Here is an 18,927-nt window from a genome sequence, read left to right as displayed (position 1 = left end):
TTAGTGATTTTGAGCATCTTTCATGTGCCTGTTGACCATCTGTATGTCGTCTTTGGAAAAATGTCTGTTTAGGTCTTTTGCCAACTTTTTATTGGGTTGTTTGCTTTTTTGATATTGAGGTGTATGCTCTGTTGTATATTTTGGATATTAACCCCTTGTCAGTTGCATTGTTTGCAAATATTTTCTTCTATTTAGTGGACTTTTTGTTTTGTTGATGGTTCCTTTTGCTGTGCAAAAGCTTTTTAGTTTGAGTAGGATTACTTTTGCTTTTATTTCTTTTGTTTTGGGAGCCTGATCTAAGATAATACAGCTATGATTTATGCCCAGTTTGCCTATGTTCTCATCTAGGAGTTTTATGATGTCATATCTTATATTTAGGCCTTTAAACCATTTTGAGTTTATTTTTATACGTGGTGTGAAGAAATATTCTAATTTCACTGATTTACGTGAGACTGTCAAGCTTTCCCAATACCACTTGCTGAAGAGACTTTTTTCTCCCTTGTATACTCTTGCCTCCTTGGTTAGAGATTAATCTGCTATAGGTGTGTGAGTTTATTTCTGAGATCTATATTCTGTACCATTGTCCTGTATGTCTGTTTTTGTGCCAGTACCATGCTGTTTTGATTACTGTAGCTTTGTAGTGTAGTCTGAAGTCTGGAAGGGCTATGCCTTCAACTTGATCCTTTTTCCTCAGGACTGCTTTGGCAATTCTGGTTCTTTCATAATTCCATGTACATTTTAGGATTATTTGTTATAGTTCTCTAGAAAATGTCATGAATATTTTTAGGGATTGCATTTAATCTGTAGATTGCTTTGGGTAGCACGGCCATTTTAATAACATTAATTCTTTCAATTCAAGAGCATGTGATGTCTTCCTGTTTCTTTGAATCATCTTCAGTTTCTTTTATCAGTGTTTTATAGTTTTCAGGCCTTTCACTTCCTTGGTTAAGCTTATTTCTAGGTTTCTTCTTTATGCAGTTTTATTTATTTATTCATTTATTATTGAAGTATAATTGATTTTCAGTGTTGTGCCAACATGATACAGTTTTAAATGGAATTTTTTTTTTGCTTTCTCTTTCTGATATTTCATTGTTAGTATAAAGAAATGCAGCAGATTTAAATATGTTAATCCTATATCTTGCGACTTTACTGAATTCCTTTGCCTTTTTTTTTTTTTTTTGGCTGCACTGCACAGTAGGGATGTGTGCATTCCTTGAGCAAGGATGGAACCTGTGCCCTGTGTAGTGGAAGTGTGGAGTTCTAACCACTGGACCACCAGGGAAGTCCCCTTACTGGATTCATTTATTAGTTCTAATAGTTTGTATACAAAGTCTTTATGGTTTTCTGTATAGAGAATCATGGCTTCTGCAAACAGTGATAGTTTTACCTCTTCTCTTCCAATATGAATACCTTTTATTTCTCTTTCTTGTTGATTGCTGTGGCTTTCCAATATTATGTTGAATAGCAATGGTGAGAGTCTTGTTCTTGTCTTGTTCCTGAATTTAGTGGGGAGGTTCTCAGCTTTACACAATTGAGCATTATATTGGCTGTGGTTTATCATAAATGACTTTTATTATGTTGAGATATGTTCCTCTATACCCATTTTGGTGAGAATGTACTTTCTTCTTATAATAATGTGGTCTGTTTTTCTAAAATTATTTTCCACAATGTAATGAGAGTTTTCTGTGTCACTAAATCTACTTCTACAACAGTAGTTTCCAACTGAGAGTGTAACACAGACTCAGACCTACGAAATCAGAATTTCTGGGTGTGGGGCACCATGGTTTTTTTTGAAGTTCCATGGGTGAACTTGATGAGTAAGCCCTGGTTAAGGACTGTCATTCTGTGCCATTGTTTAATGACTGCATGAAACTCTATCATGAACCACAAGTTAGACTCTTTTCTGTTGCTAGGCATTTAACTTATTTCTAGTTTACCACTTTTATAAACAAAGCCTTAGTGAACAAGTAGCTAAGTCTTTGCACACATCCATAAGCTTTTACTTCAGATAAATTACCTAAAAATAGAATGCACATTTTAAAGACTTTTACCAAATGGCCCGTCCAGGAAGGTTGTTTCAAAGAAGTACCTGTTTTCCTGTTTGATACCATACTTACTATTTTTGCCAAGTTGACAGGTAAAATATTTTTCATGTTATTGTTGCTTCAACATTTGCATTTTTTACTACTAGTGAGGTTAAGCATTTTTTATATTGACCATTTATATATATATATGAAAATGAGTATAGAAAAGTTAATAGTGATTTGTCTCATCATACATTTTGTCCATTTTTATCCTTGATTATATTTTTTTTGTTATTTATAGGAACTCTATGTTTTTAAGACTATTGATGCTTTTATTATCATTTATTTTGCATTTTTTTCATTTTATTTGTCTTGATTTATTTGTGGTGTTTGGTACTGTATACAGTTAAGTTTCATTTTGTTTTTTAATTGGTCTGTCATATTTGAATTTTTTTCTGGTTGTACATTTATTTTAAATTATGTGTTCTAAGTATACAATAATTAATCTGTAGGGAAGCCTGTTGAACTCATTTTCTTTTTTTTAATTTTTATTTTATATTGGAGTATCATTGGTTAACAATATTATGTGATTTTCAGGTGTACAGCAAAGTGATTCAGTTATACATAAACATGTATCTGTTCTTTTTCAAATTCTTTTCCCATTTAGGTTTTTACAAGAGATTGAGCCAAGTTCCATGTTCTATACAGTAGGTCCTTGTTGGTTATCTATTTAAATATAGCAGTGTGTACATGGTAATCTCAAACTCTCAGTATATCCCTCCTTCAACCCTTCCTCCTTGATGAACCATAAATTCATTCTCTCAGTATACAGTTAAGTTTTTATTAAGTCAGTCCTATAAGTTTTTTCTTTCATAATTGCATTTGGCATGTTTGAAAAGACTTTTGGAAAAGAACCTCTGCCCCCTCACCTCCAGCCTGGCCCCTGCACCTTTCTACATAATGCTGTTAAGTACTAAAGTCAAATGTGTGAAGTTAAATTGAGCACTGCATGATCCCCAGCCTTGCTTTTTGTTGTGATTACTGCCAGCAAGTAGGCGGGTTTTAATTTAAGCTTAGTCTCTTTCTGCAGAGGAGGGTCATGAGGGTGCTTTTTTGGATTTATGTAACATTTTGGTCCCTTCCCCTAGGCAACTTAACTGCCTTGATGTTAGTTAGATAATCTTGTTTCCATTGAGACCCAAGAGAATCTTCTATGTAAATAGCTGTGTGAAGCCTTTTACATCACAAAGTTCCAGTTATCTTCAAACGGAAGAAGTCAGCAGAAAGTCCTTTGTTACCTGCATAAAACAGAAAAGTTGCTACATGTGTATATAATTTAGACTGAAGAAAAAAGTCTTCGGATCTCTGAAGTCAAGATAAAAGATTTTATCAAGAAAAGATAAAGTTGTAAAAAGTAGAACAAATGAAAATAAAAGGCTGTAATAGATTCTATAGATTACTAGATATATTCTGATCTTGCCCAGAGTATACAGTGTAACATGAACAAATGAATATATAAAATCTATACTTAGATGCTCAGTAATTATACTGTCAGAGAAAGATATGTACCATGAACACATATCTTATACCTTGAAATTTTTTGAAATTATTAGTTAGCTAATAGAGGTGATTTTCTCTAATTGAGCCAGACTGTTCAGTCCTGTTCTGTTAAGTACAGTCTGTACCATTAAGCTTTTCTTTCATTCTCTTATTTTCACCTTAAAAAGTTACCATGATCCAAAAGAAATCTTGATGCTGTACTCAAGGCTTTTATAGTCTTGCTGGGTTAATAATGCATCATTACCACAAAGTTTAAAAGAGCCTAAAACACATACCTTGCTTGACATTAAACTGCTTAAGCAGGTGTTCTCATGAATAAATGTCCACTGACATTTCTAAAACAGAAGGCTATGTTTTAAAGTATTTTAACATTTCAGAGTTTCCATATATTATATCTTTTGCTTTCGCTTAGTCTATGGAAAATACTTCCATCATCATGAAAATTATCTTTGAGTTCCCAAGTATGGCACCCTGATGGAGCTAGAAGCTTCTATGATACAAGATAGTTAATTGTATTTTTCTCCTAACACCACTATGGATGACAGAGTCAAAAACTGATCAGACTTTAGACCATGGAATCAAACTATTCTAGAAGAAACATTTTAACTGTGACATTATTTTAACCAGCATAACTTTTTCTGATTAACAAGTCTGTTTCTTTCCATGTAGAATTTGTAATTGAGTACAACACCTAAATCTGTTAAATGAGATTTATGTGATAAAGCCTTAAAAACTATTAAGCCATATGCTAATACAAAATATTATTAGTCATATATAATGTAGATATTTGCCCAGTGGGCTTGCAAACACTTCCCACAAATAAATTCTTTGGAATAGCTGGAGACAGTATGGTTTAATCCAGGCCTTAATCCTGAAATAGATAAATACCCTGTGATTAGTTTATTAGTGGCAAGAGAGACATTGGCAGAACTGTCATTAAAGAGCTGTTATTATTAAAGAGCTATTATTGATTTGTAAAGTTTTTCCTTAGTTGTCAAACATTCTTGAGAAAGAATATATACTTTGCCATAATATTTTCAATTTCCTGCAAAGTGAAAGTGTTAGTTGCTCAGTCGGGTCTGATTATTTGTGATCCCATGGACTGCAGCCCACCAGGCTCCTCTGTCCATGGAATTCTCCAGGCAAGAATACTGGAGTGGGTAGCTATTCCCTTTTCCAGGAGATATTTCCAACCCAGGAATCGAACGTGGATCTCCTGCATTGCAGGCAGATTCTTTACCATCTGAGCCACCAGGGAAGCCCATTTCCTGCAAAATTCAGGGTCAGTTCATGCAGAACTTCCCTGGTGGCTCAGATGGTAAAGCGTCTGCCTACAATGTGGGAGACCTGGGTTCAATCCCTGGGTCAAGAAGCTCTCCGGGAGAAGGAAATGGCAACCCACTCCAGTATTGTTGCCTGGAAAATCCCATGGATGGAAGAGCCTGGTAGGCTACAGTCCATGGGGTCGCAGAGTCAGACATGACTGAGTGACTTTCTTTCTTTCCTTTCTTTCATGCAGATTAAATTCCTGGGATGTATATCTGGAGTAATCATGCCCAATTTCTAAACGAACTATCCAAATTAGATATTTATAAGAGCACGTTTTCCTGATCACAAATATCCTGGCCATGGCAGTAAGACTGGCAGCCTCTGAGATAGCCAGGCGGGAGCCCAGAGCAGCCGTGGCTGCGGTCAGGGTAATTGTGCCGTTGAACAGAGCAGCACTGACCTGGGAGAGATAGAGCGCATCAGCACAGTCCTTTAAATGAATGAGCTACAGCATATTCCTTCTCTCTCAGGTGCCTGCTGTCCCTGCTTTGTGGGAAAAGCCTCCCTCTGGGAGCAGTGGTTGTCTGCCCAGCTGCCACCTCGGAAGACCAACAAAGAGCATCCTCCAGGTTCCCCTCCAAAAGGCCCCTCTGGATACGTCTGACAGTAAGCCACACAAGGGCCCAGGTGATGAGCCCTCCCAGCAGCCTGGTAACAAAAAGAAGTTCAGAACCAGCAGCCAGAAAGCAGAACCTGTTTGCATGGGTCATTTCCACAACCGCCATGTCTTCCAGCAGCAGCTGATTGAAAAGCAGAAGAAGAAACTTCAGGAGCAGCAGAAAACAATTCTGGAGCTGAAGGAAAACCAGCGGCTGGCAGAGGTTCGGTGGGCAGCAGGGCGTACGCACCCACAGAGCTGCCAGCTGTCAAACCCGGGAGAAGATGAATGGGAACAAACCTGCCAGGTGCTTCCAAAGTATGTTCATTGTATTGGAACACTCTCTGGAGTCTTTGTTGTTGTTGCTATTGTTTTACTTTGTGGTCAAAAGGCTCCTGAATTTTACCCAACATCCAGACTCCATAATTGCTTATTGTGCACGTGCAAAGCAGAGAGGACTCATACATTGTGATTGGTCTGTGAAAGGTACCAAAAGGTATTTAAGGCAAGTGGCTGCCTATAAGGATCCAGTTGTATACAGTTAGCAATTGTACTGTAGCTGCCTTTGTCTGAGGAGCTTTGTCACTCTACCAGTAAAATAGGAACATGCTTACTTGCTTTATCTCGATTTCTGGATTCCTGATTATGTTGAGGGCTGAGAAGCCAGGTCAGAAAATATTAAGTCTAAACGGAGCAGCCCTTGGGGATGGCTTATTGGGGAAGTCTGTAGTTGTTTGAGATAAACATCTTTGAACCTAGAATAATAGTCCAAATTTCTCAAAAGCTATTTAAGATGGTTTTAGACATGCTTGTGACATACTCAGTATGTGTGATAAATGGTAGGATAAGAAGTGGGCAGTATGTATTGATCTGAAGTACTAGGTTGGGGGTCAGAGCACCTGACTCACGTCATAGACTCAGGCCAGTCACTCAACCTTTCCATGCCTCATTATACCAATTTATTGAATGGGTATTATAACACATAGTTATCTCAGGGAGTAAGGATTAATTAAAGTTTGTAAAAGACTTTGAGTTCTGAAACTGGTGACTGGTCTGAATTCTTTTCCCCTTTTTTCTCCCCAGTTCACCTGTTGCTTGCCCTGGGACTGAAGGCAGTAGAAGTGACTCCCGAAACTCTCTTTCTGGACCCAGAAGGAATCCAAGGCAGTTGATGGCTCCCCATCCTATACTGAAAGGCAGGGCTATCTCGGTGGGACCTGGGTTATGGTTATCTTTCCTCCTGGAGTAGGATATGTTGGGACTGAATCCTGGAAACTGTTGGGTTTTGAGACTTAGCAGAACCTGGTCAAAGTCTAAGATGGGTAGATACGTGACAAGTAGATTACACCAGAGAACACCACGACTTTTTTCCTACCCCTCCTGCCAAACTTTCTGGTCTTCCTGGCCAATACAAAAACAAAACATTGCTGAAAGGTTTAATCATTCTTTTGTAATTTGAGATTTGGATTGTGTTTTTAAAATGGGACAGTTCACAAAAAAATTCTGAGTGGCTTCTAAGAATAAACACTAAAGGTCCCCTGTCATTGTACTTTTTAACATTAAAATACAGATCAGTTTACAGTATTCTACATCAAGTTATTACATCATTTTATAATGAATTGTGCCTTGATGAGAGGCTTCTAGAATGAAATCTATAAACCAGACATTTTAATAACATTTTTGATGTGCATAGGAATCATTATTTAAACCAAACCATTCTATGAAAAGAGAAGCATTCCTTAGAACTCACCTAGTGAAACTGCTAGTTGTTTTTACTCTGTACTTAGTCATGCACTGAACATATGTTTGTGTGAAGTGGTAGGCACTTTGACAATTTTATTGTAGCTTGTAAATCTGACTTTTTACCTGTGGTAGGATTGCTGCCCTAACAGGAAGTGATGTCACCAGAGGTACACTGTGCCTGAAGTCCGTTCCTGTTAATGAAAAAAAATCAGCAATCTATGCATTGACTCTCTGCCAAGTCAGCAGTTTATGACCTCTTTGTCCATCAGTGAGGATGATCAGGAAGTGCCCAGTTTGGTGTGATTATTTTTAAGAAATTATTATTTGATCAAAGAGTTAGCATGTTTTGGAACACCTGGCTATTTTCAAGTAATCTTTAATGACTAGCTCTAGAAAAGATGAAAAAATTGCATATTACCACAGGCTCTGCCTCTTGGGGCTCTCACTTTAATCCCCTAGTCTTATTTCTGCCTCCTTAAAGACAGTCTCATTCCTGCCATCTGTGGCACCCCCACTATTCTTTTTCCAGCAAAGCCGACACTTAATATCTGTAAGAAATAACCTGCTGGGTTTTTTGTTTATTAATTCTTGAAACTTGGACTTCAATTTTCTTCTCTGTAACGACAGCACAAGGAACCTAAAGTAACCATTGGCTGAGTTAGGTGAGCAGAACTTGATACTCCTCCCACCCATGCCCCTCTGCCTATGAAACCCCAGCTGGTGACAGAGTCATATTATCAGGCCATCTTGCACATTTGCTTCTTTTGGATCGATATTTAATAGACTGTCAAGAACAGGAGTCTGACACTTGAATTCGTTCAGATGCCAGTTCTTCAGATGCCTAGTACAATTCCATTTCCTGCCCATCTGGATATCCCGGCCCTAAAACTAGTTTAAAATGTGATCATCATGACCGCAAACCTCAGTTTGTCTGTTGTTGTTGTCACATATACAGACATACATAGTAACCGAGGAGAAAGTAGCAAACTCAATGGTATTTGAGGACTGATTCTGTTCTCAAAGTATTTGTTGGATGTAATTAAAGTTTTCAACATTCATTAAAAGAATTGCCAAATTAAAATTCTGGTTTCTGGATTTCACATACTAAAAGTTTTTTCAAGACACATTATCTTTAAACCAGTAAACAATTATTCTAATAGAAATGTGAACAAAAACATAATCTTGAAAATTGTTCAGCATGGCCAAGGATGGGATTGTCAGTCCTTAACCTATAGGATGTGTGTGTGTGTGTGTGTGTGTGTGTGTATACCTATACAAATTGTATAATTACAATTTCTGTAATTGTATTTTAATATAAATTCTATGCAAATATATATATATATTTGGCATTGTGAAACTCAAAAGAAAACTAACAATTTTACCATAAAATGGAGACATTTCTTTTCCAGTGTTCCTTATATTTTTTATATTGGAACTCTTACTGTTTTCTAGCCATGGAAGAGAGAGCAGTTCAGCGAGCTGAACGTAGGCGGATCTTGGCAGAGAAGAAGAAAAAACAAGAAGAGGAGAAATTGGTAATAAATCAAGAATGCAAAGTGGGGCAAGAAAAAGGATTTGTATGGGTCTTTATTAAAGACTGAAACCTAGGTTGTTTAAGGCCACTAAGGCAGTAGCGTAACACCAACTTTGGATATGGCTTTTTGCCGCATGGCCTGAACTCTATGATAGTTTTAGGAAAATGAAGAGAAGGAGCATCAGCATCATTAGTATACAACAGTGATGTTTTGAAATGTTGATGGAGCTAGCAACTTAGGAGATTTACACATAACCAAGACTGATGTGTAATAGGTAAATGTTCAACCTGAGAAGTTTACAAAGGTGGGTAATTCTTTTTTTTTTAATTGGAAGCTAATTACTTTACAGTATTGTAGTGGTTTTTGCCATACATCGACATGAATCAGCCACAGGCACACATGTGTTCCCCATCCAGAACCCCCCTCCCTCCTCCCTCCCCATCCCATCCCCCAGGGTCATCCTAGGGCAACAGCCCGGAGCACCCTGTCTCATGCATCAAACCTGGACTGGTGATCCACTTCACATATGATAATATACACATTTCAACACTACCCTCTCAAATCATCCCACCCTTGCCTTCTCCCACAGAGTCCAAAAGACTGTTCTTTATGTCTGTGTCTCTTTTGCTGTCTCAGATATAGGGTCATCGTTACTGTCTTTCTAAATTCCGTATATATGCATTAGTCTACTGTATTGGTGTTTTTCTTTCTGAATTACTTCAGTCTGTAGAATAGGCTCCAGTTTCATCCACCTCATTAGAACTGATTCAAATGTATTCTTTTTAATGGCTGAGTAATAGTCCATTGTGTATATGTACCACAGCTTTCTTATCCATTCATCTGCTGATGGGCATCCATCTCTAGGTTCCTTCCATGTCCTGGCTATTATAAACAGTGCTGTGATGAACATTGGGGTACACGTGTCTCTTTCAGTTCTGGTTTCCTCAGTGTGTATGCCCAGCAGTGGGATTGCTGGGTTGTATGGCAGTTCTATTTCCAGTTTTTTAAGGAATCTCCACACTATTCTCCATAGTGGCTGTACTAGTTTGCATTCCCACCAACAGTGTAAGAGGGTTCCTTTTTCTCCACACCCTCTCCAGCACTTACTGTTTATAGACATTTTGATAGTAGCCTTTCTGACTGGCGTGAGATGGTACCTCATTGTGGTTTTGATTTGAATTTTTCTGATAATGAATGATGTTGAGCATCTTTTCATGTGTTTGTTAGCCATCTGTATGTCTTTGGAGAAATGTCTGTTTAGTTCTTTGGCCCATTTTTTGATTGGGTTGTTTATTTTTCTAGAATTGAGCTGCAGGAGCAACTTGTATATTTTTGAGATTAATTCTTTGTCAGTTGCTTCATTTGCTATTATTTTCTCCCATTCTGAAGGGTGTCTTTTCACCTTGCTTATAGTTTAAAGGTGGGAAATTTTTAACCTTCCAAAGTCTTGATCTGGACTGCCAAAAGGAAATTTTGTACCTACTAAGAAAAAATAGGGGCTTCCCTGATGGCTCAGCAGTAAAGAATCCGCCTGCAATGCAGGTGACCCTGCATTGGGAAGATCCCTGGATTGGAAAGATCCTCTGGGTTGGGAAGATCCCCTGGAGAAGGGAATGGCAATCCACTCCAGTATTATTGCCTGGAGAATTCCATAGACAGAGGAGCCTGGCAGGCTACAGTCCATAGGGTCTCAAAGAGTCGGACACGACTGAAGCAACTGAGTATGTAAGAAAAAATAAATAGTTCTAACAGTTTTGTGGGTTTTGGTGAAATGGAAGAAAATTTTTTCTTATACTGTGTATAGTTTGGACATAGTATTTCATAAATGAAATAAGAACTAAAGAGTAATCATTTTATGATGGAAAGTTAATGGTCTCATTCATGCTCAGCCTCATCTTCCCAAGTAGAAGAGAATCCCTTCGGAGAAACAGTTAAGTTACACAACTGACCACCTGTTACTTGGGTTTTCTACTTTTAATACATAGTGCAGGCTTCTTCCAGAGACTGGGTGAGCACTTTGGTAGATAGTGGACTTTCCTCAACATAAACAATCTTACTTCTGTGCAAACTGAGGGTCTGATTTTTACAAATTCTAACCTTGATTAGGCCCAGTTAAAGGCCCAAGAGGAGGAGCGTCAGAAGAGGGAGGCAGAAGAAAAGGAGGCTCAGCTTGAGAAAAAAAGAGAAGAGAAGAGACTGAAGAAAATGGTTAGTAGTTTCTGTTTGGTCAGCCACTTGTCCCGTGAAGCCTGCTGTGTGTGACCCTATAGTCCTATGCACCTTCCCTCCCAAGAATTTCTATCTAGAACACTCTTCTGTCACCTCCACCCTCTTCTCTACCTTACTTAATAACTACCTGCTCATTCCTCAGATCTTAACTCAACCCAGTTAGCCTTTCCTGCCTTGCCCCACCCTCCTCTCTAACCAGGGTTAGGTGAGATCCCCTTTATGGATTCTGAGTATATTTCCTTCAAAGTATTGGGTTGGCCAGAAAGTCCTATCCTGCATGCAACTGAAAACATACAAACATACTCACAGCAAAATAAGAAGGGAATACTCCTGACAATTCCAATTCATTTCTGTAACCAGTCAAGTGGATGTAGTTGGTATTTATAGTTACCTTGTTTCACTAGCCACTACCCCTTTGTCTTCAGTGAGCATCTCTGCTAGTCATGGGGTGACCTGAACCTTCATTCTGGGTGGGTTTGGCCTGTTAGTAGTCCTGCATGGATTGGGTTGTAGTTTTCCTTTCACCTTATCACAGGGCATGATAATACTAAGAGATACCCTAAGGGTTCTCCTGTATTCCAGTCATATTCATCTTCAGCTCCATTGAGGAGTAGTACCAATTCCCCGTAGTGATCATTGTGTATCTCCTTATGGAAGCATTCCCCCATTTGGAACCAAGACCTCTAGGCCAACAGAACATAAATTTGTGAGAAAAGGAAACCAGAAATGTTGCTAGTGAGTGGTGCCACTCCCACTTCCTCCCCTAGCTTCCTGGCGAAACAGTACCATATACTGGATGCTGATTCAGAGCACAGACAGCCTTCTGGAGAACCTTACCCTAGACCTGCAAGGTACTGCCACCTAACCGGTGTTGCAGCTGGGTCTTCCAAAGGTCATTCTGCCATACTGGCAAGCAAGCTGCCTCAGGATGGTGGTAAGGCCAGTAAATTCCATGCGTGTGGGTCCATCGCTGCATTTCTTTTGCTGCCAAGTGAGTTCCGTGATCAGAAGCAATGCTGTGTGGAAATCATGATAGTGAAGACAGCATTCAGTAAACCTAGGGATGGTCGGACTGCCGTGACAAAACACCACAGGGCAGGTGGCTTACATGACGGAAATTGATTTTCTCCCAGTCTAGGAGGCTGGATGTTGAAGAGCAGGGTGCTAGCATGGTTGGTTTCTAGTGAGAGCTCTCTTCCTGGCGGTAGAAGGTCGCCTTCTCAGTGTATCGTCGCATGTCCTTTCCTTGGTGCGTGTACACAGCAGAGGACAGTGACAGGATGTAAGTTCTCTGGTGTCTCCTCTTAAAAGGATACTAGTCCTACCCTTAGAGCTTGTCATAAGTTACCTAAAATTCCCTCTCTGATAGTTCCAACATCTTTCTCATACGTGGGTTTTGTTCTGATGATGGCTTTATCTTTTCAGCCTGTGTTAATTTCTTATTTTTTAATATGTCTTTATTTTTTGTTGTTGTTGAAAGCCAGGCATGTACAGGGCAATGGAAACTGAGGTAAACAGGCCTTTAGTGTGGAGAGTTGTGTTAATCTAGCCAGGAGTCGGGCTACGTTTGAAGTTTGTTGTTGCTGTGAGCATCATAGACTTCAGTTTTCTCTAGCGACTATTTCTTTGTCCCCTCTTTTGGCTTTAGGTCTTCCCTTTGTGTGGCTCCCTGAGGAAAATCTGTCTCTTGCAGTCCTCCAGCTGTACTCCACTGTTATTACTAGGTTTGCTAGCACGCTGGTGTGGTGGGGATGAGTGGAGCCTTCTCTAATGTTCTGATTAAGTCTCACTCTTTGGAGTGCACAGTATTGGCCATTCAGAATTTTGGCTCTTACTGTAGGGGCAGAGATTTTCCCTGCCCCTGTGTTTCCTTCTTTCAGTCTCCACTGTCTCAGTCTTTGATCTTAGAGCACTTCCCTCTGTAAGGTTCCTCCTTCTCTTAAATGAGATAAGGAGGCTACTCTGGGCAGAGTTCCCCACCCCCCGTGGCAGCAGCCTCACCCTAATGCCTTCAGGTGGTACTGCGTGCAGATGAAGGCCAGAAGAAGGGTCTAGGCAGATTTCCCAGAGGTTGCTGTTCCTCTGCCCCAGCTAGACCCATGATGGGGACTTTATCTGAACTCTCCCTTGATCTTCTCTGTGACTACCTGGTGGAGTTCCTTGCAGTCCAAGGGACTCTCAAGAGTCTTCTCCAACACCACAGTTTAAAAGCATCAATTCTTTGGTGCTCAGCTTTCTTTATAGTTCCACTCTTACATCCATACATGACTACTGGAAAAAACAGAGCTTTGACTAGATGGACCTTTGTCGGCAAAATAATGTCTCTGCTTTTTAATATACTGTCTAGGGTGGTCATAACTTTTCTTCCAAGGAGCAAGTGTCTTGCAGTTTCATGGCTGCAGTCACCATCTGCAGTGAATTTGGAGCCCCCCAAAATAAAGTCAGCCACTTTTTCCATTGTTTCCCCATCTATTTGCCATGAAGTGATGGGACCGGATGCCATGATCATAGTTTTCTGAATGTTGAGTTTTAAGCCAACTTTTTCACTCTCCTTTTTCATCCAGAGGCTCTCTAGTTCTTCTTCACTTTCTGCCATAAGGGTGGTGTTATCTGCATATCTGAGATTATAGATATTTCTCCTGGCAATCTTGATTCCAGCTTATGCTTCATCCAGCCCATAATTTCTCATGATGTATTCTTCATATCAGTTAAATAAGCAGGACGACAATACACAGCCTTGATGAACTCGTTTCCCAATTTGGAACCAGTCTGTTGTTCCATGTCCATGGTCTATCTTCTGTTCTGTTGCTTCTTGACCTGCATACAGATTTCTCAGGAGGCAGATAAGGTGGTCTGGTATTCCCATCTCTTTGAGAATTTTCCACAGTTTGTTGTGATCCACACAGTCAAAGGCTTTGGCATAGTCTATAAAGTAGAAGTAGATGTTTTTCTGGAACTCTCTTGCTTTTTCGATGATCCAACAGATGTTGGTAATTTGATCTCTGGTTCTTCTCCTTTTCTAAATCCAGTGTGAACATCTGGAAGTTCATGGCTTACATCCTGTTGAAGCCTGGCTTGAAGAATTTTGAGCATTACGTTACTAGCGTGTGAGATGAGTGCAATTGTGCAGTAGTTTGAGCATTCTTTGGCATTGCCTTTCTTTGGGATTGAAATGAAAACTGACCTTTTCCAGTCCTGTGGCCACTGCTGAGTTTTCCAGGATTCCAGGATGTCTGGCTGTAGTGAGTGATCACACCATTGTGATTATCTGGGTCATGAAGATCTTTTTTTATAGTTCTTCTGTGTATTCCTGTCACATCTTCTTTAATATCTTCTGTTTCTGTTAGGTCCATACCATTTCTGTCCTGTATTATACCCATTTTGCATGAAATGTTTCTTTGGTGTTTATAATTTTCTTGAGATCTCTAGTCTTTCCCATTCTATTGTTTTCCTCTATTTCTTTGCATTGGTCACTGAAGGAGGCTTTCTTATCTCTCCTTGCTAGTCTTTGGAACTCTGCATTCAAATGGTATATCTTTCCTTTTCTCTGTTGCCTTTCGCTTCTCTTCTTTTCACAGCTATTTGTAAGGCCTCCCCAGACAGCCATTTTGCCTTTTTGCATTTCTTTTTCTTGGGGATGGTCTTGATTCCTGTCTCCTGTACAATGTCACGAACCTCCATCCATAGTTCATCAGGCACTCTGTCTAACAGATCTAATCCCTTGAATCTATTTGTCACTTCCTAGTCACTGTATAATTGTAAGGGATTTGATTTAGGTCATATCTGAATGGTGTAGTGGTTTTCCCTGCTTTCTTTAATTTAAGTCTGAATTTGGCAATAAGGAATTCATGATCTGAGCCACAGTCAGCTCCTGGTCTTGTTTTTGCTGACTGTGTAGAGCTTCTCCATCTTTGGCTGCAAAGAATATAATCCATCTGATTTCAGTATTGATCATCTGATGATGTCCATGTGTAGAGTCTTCTCTTGTGTTGTTGAAAGAGGGTGTTTGCTATGACAGTGCATTCTCTTGGCAAAACTCTGTTAGCCTTTGCCCTGCTTCATTCTGTACTCCAAGGCCAGATTTGCCTGTTACTCCAGGTATTTATTGACTTCCTATTTTTGCATTCCAGTCCTCTATAATGAAAAGGACATCTTTTTTGGATGTTAGTTCTAGAAGGTCTTGTTGGTCTTCACAGAACTGTTCAACTTCAGCTTCTTCAGCATTACTGGTTGGGTCATAGACTTGGATTACTGTGATATTGAATTGTTTGCCTTGGAAATGAGAGATCATTCTGTCGTTTTTGAGATTGCATCCAAGTACTGCTTTTGAGACTCTTTTGTTGACTATGATGGCTACTCTATTTCTTCTAAGGGATTCTTGCCAACAGTAATAGATACAGTGGTCATCTGAGTTAAATTCACCCATTCCGGTCCATTTTAGTTCGCAGATTCCTAAAATGTCTACATTCATTCTTGCCATCTCCTGTTTGACCACTTCCAATTTGCCTTGATTCATGGACCTAACATTTCAGGTTCTTATGCAATATTGCTCTTTAGAGCATCGGACTTTACTTCCATCATCAGTCACATCCACAATTGGGTGTTGTTTTTGCTTTGGCTCCGTCTCTTCATTCTTTCTGAAGTTAGTTCTCCACTGATCGCCAGTAGTATATTGGGCACCTACCAACTTGGGGAGTTCATCTTTCAGTGTCCTATCTTTTTGCCTTTTCATACTGTTCATGGGGTTCTCACAGCAAGAATACTGAAGTGGTTTGCCATTCCCTTCTCCAGTAGACCATGTTTTGTCAGAACTCTCCACCATGACCTGTCCTCCCTACACAGCATGGCTCATAGTTTCATTGAGTTAGACAAGGCTGTGGTCCATGTGATCAGATGGTTAGTTTTCTGTAATTGTGGTTTTCAGTCTGTCTGTCCTCTGATGGAGAAGGATAAGAGGCTTATGGAAGCTACCTGATGGGAGAGACTGACGGAGGGAGAAACCGGGTCTTGTTCTAAGATGGCCTCTGGAAGGTCCAAAAGTGTTAATCGCTCAGTCGTGTCTGACTCTTTGTGACCCTATGGACTGTAGCCTGCCAGGCTCCTCTGTCCTTGGAATTTTCCAGGCAGGAATACCAGAGTGGGTTGCCATTACCTTCTCCGGGGATATTCCCGACCTAGGGATCAAACCCAGGTCTCCTGCATTGCAGGCAGATTCTTTACTGTCTGAGCCACCACGGAGCCCCAAGGTCCACAAGGGGCAGGTTAAATGTGAGACACCTATTAGACATCAAAATGAAAACATCATATAGGCAGTTGAATATGTAAGTTTGGATATCAAGATTATAGCAAGGAATCTGGCCATCAAAAACATGTCAGTGTTTTAATGCTCTGGATGTGAATGAAATCAACTTGGGATATTATGTGGAGAGAGAAGAAATGTAAAAATCCAAGACCATGTCTGAGAGTATATGAATAACTACTCAGAGGATGAGCTAGTGAAGTAGAAAGAATAGCAAGAGAATTACTTATTGAAAAGCTGAGAGAAAAAAAGTATTTCTAGAAGGAAGTGATGGTGGTTAACTGAGCTAAATGCTGCTGGGTACAGTTAAAAAGAGGACAGACAAACTTTTATTTGGCAACATGGAGACTGTTCATGACATAGATAAGAATGCTTTTAGTGGACTGCTGGGAAGGAAGCCCCATTTCAGGAAGTTGAGGAAAGAATAGGTGGTGAGGCAATAGAGACCATGCATATAGTAGGGGTCACATGGGGTCAAGGAAGGACTTTTTTTCCTGTTGGTGATTGGTCTTTTTTGTGTTATTTTGTTTAAAGATGGGCAGTACCAGTACATATTTGCATATTTATGGGAATGGTCTAGTAGTGAGAGAAAAAATGATACAAGAGAGCGAAGACCATAAATTACAGGAGTGCCTAGGTGGGAATAAGTTCCAGAGTGCAATGAAAGGGTGACTTATAAAGGATAGAAGGCAGGGTGTGAGAATGGTGTCAAAAGGTCATCAGGCACTCTGTTATTCTTCTTAATCTTGCTGTAATTCCTTGTCTTTCTTTCAGAGCAGTAGTGGTGGAAATATATATACACACATATACACACACACACATATATGTGCTTCCTTGGTAGCACATAGACACTAATGAATCTGCTTGCTTGTGTGGGAAACCCAGGTTTGATCCCTGGGTCAGGAAGATCCTCTGGAGAAGGGAATGGCAACCCACTCCAATATTCATGCCTGGAGAATTCGATGGACAGAGGACCCTGGTAGGGTACAGTCCATGCCTTCACAAAGAGTTGGAAATGACTGAGCAACCAACACTCACTTTTCATTTATGTGTGTGTGTATGCGAGCATGCGTGCAATTGTGCCTGACTCTTTACAATCCTGTGGACTATAAACCACCAGGCTCCTCTGTCCATAGGATTCTCCAGGCAAAAATATTAGAGTGGGTTGCCATGCCCTCCTCCAGGGGATTTTCCCATATATATATATATATTCAAATGAGTCATTTGTTTCATGTTGTTTGTTGAGTAATTTAAATCAGAAAAATCACCCTGATTTTGTGTCCCTTTTTAGCCTGAGTGAAGTATGCTCTGTAAAACTTTAGGTGCATAGATCACCCCCAATATAAGTGTCATCTCAAGGCAGACACTTTGATTTCATGTTGTCCTCCCAGTAAATCTTAGATGCAGGCATTATGGACATTTTATATACAAGTAAATGGAAAATATAGTAATAATAGTAAAATACAATCCACTGTATTGAGGAATCCTTAATCAAGGCAGGAAATACACATCTAAGTTGCTATACATGAAAACAGAATTTTGTCTCAAGAAGATCTCTGGTTTATTAAACATTTTTCTACTTTTCCATGGAAAAGTAAATTTTTTAAAAATCTACAAACAATAAATGCTGGAGACAGTGTGGAGAAAAGGGAACCCTCCTACAATGTTGGTGGGAATGTAAATTGGTGCAGTCACTATGGAGAACAGTGTGGAAGTTCCTTAAAAAAAAAAACTAAAAATAGAACTACTATATGATCCAGCAGTCCCACTCCTGGGCATTTATCCAGAAAAGTTGAAAACCCTAGTTGGAAAAGACACATACAGCCCAGTGTTCACTGTAGCACTGTTTACAATAATCAGGACATGGAAGCAACTGAAATGTCCATCAACAGAGAACTAGGTAAACAAGATGTGGTACATATATGGTGTGGAATATAACTCAGTTGTAAAAAAAGAGAACAAAATAATGCCATTTATAGCAACATAGATGGACCTAGAGTTTGTCATGTTGAGTAAAGTAAGTTAGGCACAGAAAGATAAATATGATATTGCTTATATGTGGAATAAGAAAAGAGTACAAATGAACTTATCTACAAAGTAGAAATAGAGTTACAGATATAGACAACAAACTTATGGTTACCAAAGAGGAAAGGTGAGTGTGATAAATAAATTAGGAATTTGGGGAAAGAGATAAGAGATTGGGATTGACATATACATACTACTATAATATAAAATAGATAACTAATAAGGACCTGCTGTATAGCCCAGAGGACTTTACTCGATACTCTGTAATGGCCTGTATGGGAAGAGAATCTTAAAAAGAGTGAATATATGTATATATATAATTGATTCACTTTGCTGTACACGTGAAACACAACATTGTAAATCAACAGTACTCCAATAAAAATGTCAAAAAACGAGTTAAATAGGGCATTTCCACCCACAAACCATCTGAACATGGCTCTGCTTAGGAGCCTACAACACCAGCCACAGGGCTGTATTATAACTGAAGATAACTTAGCTGTGCATGTGCGTAGGATTGGCCAAGCCCAAGGGCTTCTCCGGAGGCTTACTGTCTGTGTTAGATGCCTGTCTGCAATTTGCAACTGC

General features: G+C 39.5%; 1 protein-coding gene across 1 annotated transcript in view; it reads left to right on the top strand.

Moving 5' to 3' along the window:
• CCDC191 (coiled-coil domain containing 191) overlaps window positions 1-18,927 on the top strand; it is a 95,072-nt gene that overhangs the window by 49,261 nt on the left and 26,884 nt on the right. The window contains exons 10-13 of the mRNA XM_052647418.1: window positions 5,384-5,829; window positions 6,595-6,707; window positions 8,707-8,789; window positions 10,896-10,997. Of these exons, the coding sequence (XP_052503378.1) occupies window positions 5,384-5,829; window positions 6,595-6,707; window positions 8,707-8,789; window positions 10,896-10,997 (744 nt within the window). The remainder of the gene's footprint in view (window positions 1-5,383; window positions 5,830-6,594; window positions 6,708-8,706; window positions 8,790-10,895; window positions 10,998-18,927) is intronic.

This window comes from Budorcas taxicolor, chromosome 1 (assembly GCF_023091745.1).
Source record: "Budorcas taxicolor isolate Tak-1 chromosome 1, Takin1.1, whole genome shotgun sequence".
Classification (NCBI taxonomy): Eukaryota; Metazoa; Chordata; class Mammalia; order Artiodactyla; family Bovidae; genus Budorcas; species Budorcas taxicolor.
Note: the sequence above shows the minus strand (reverse complement) of the source record. Positions and strands in the feature narration are given on the sequence as shown.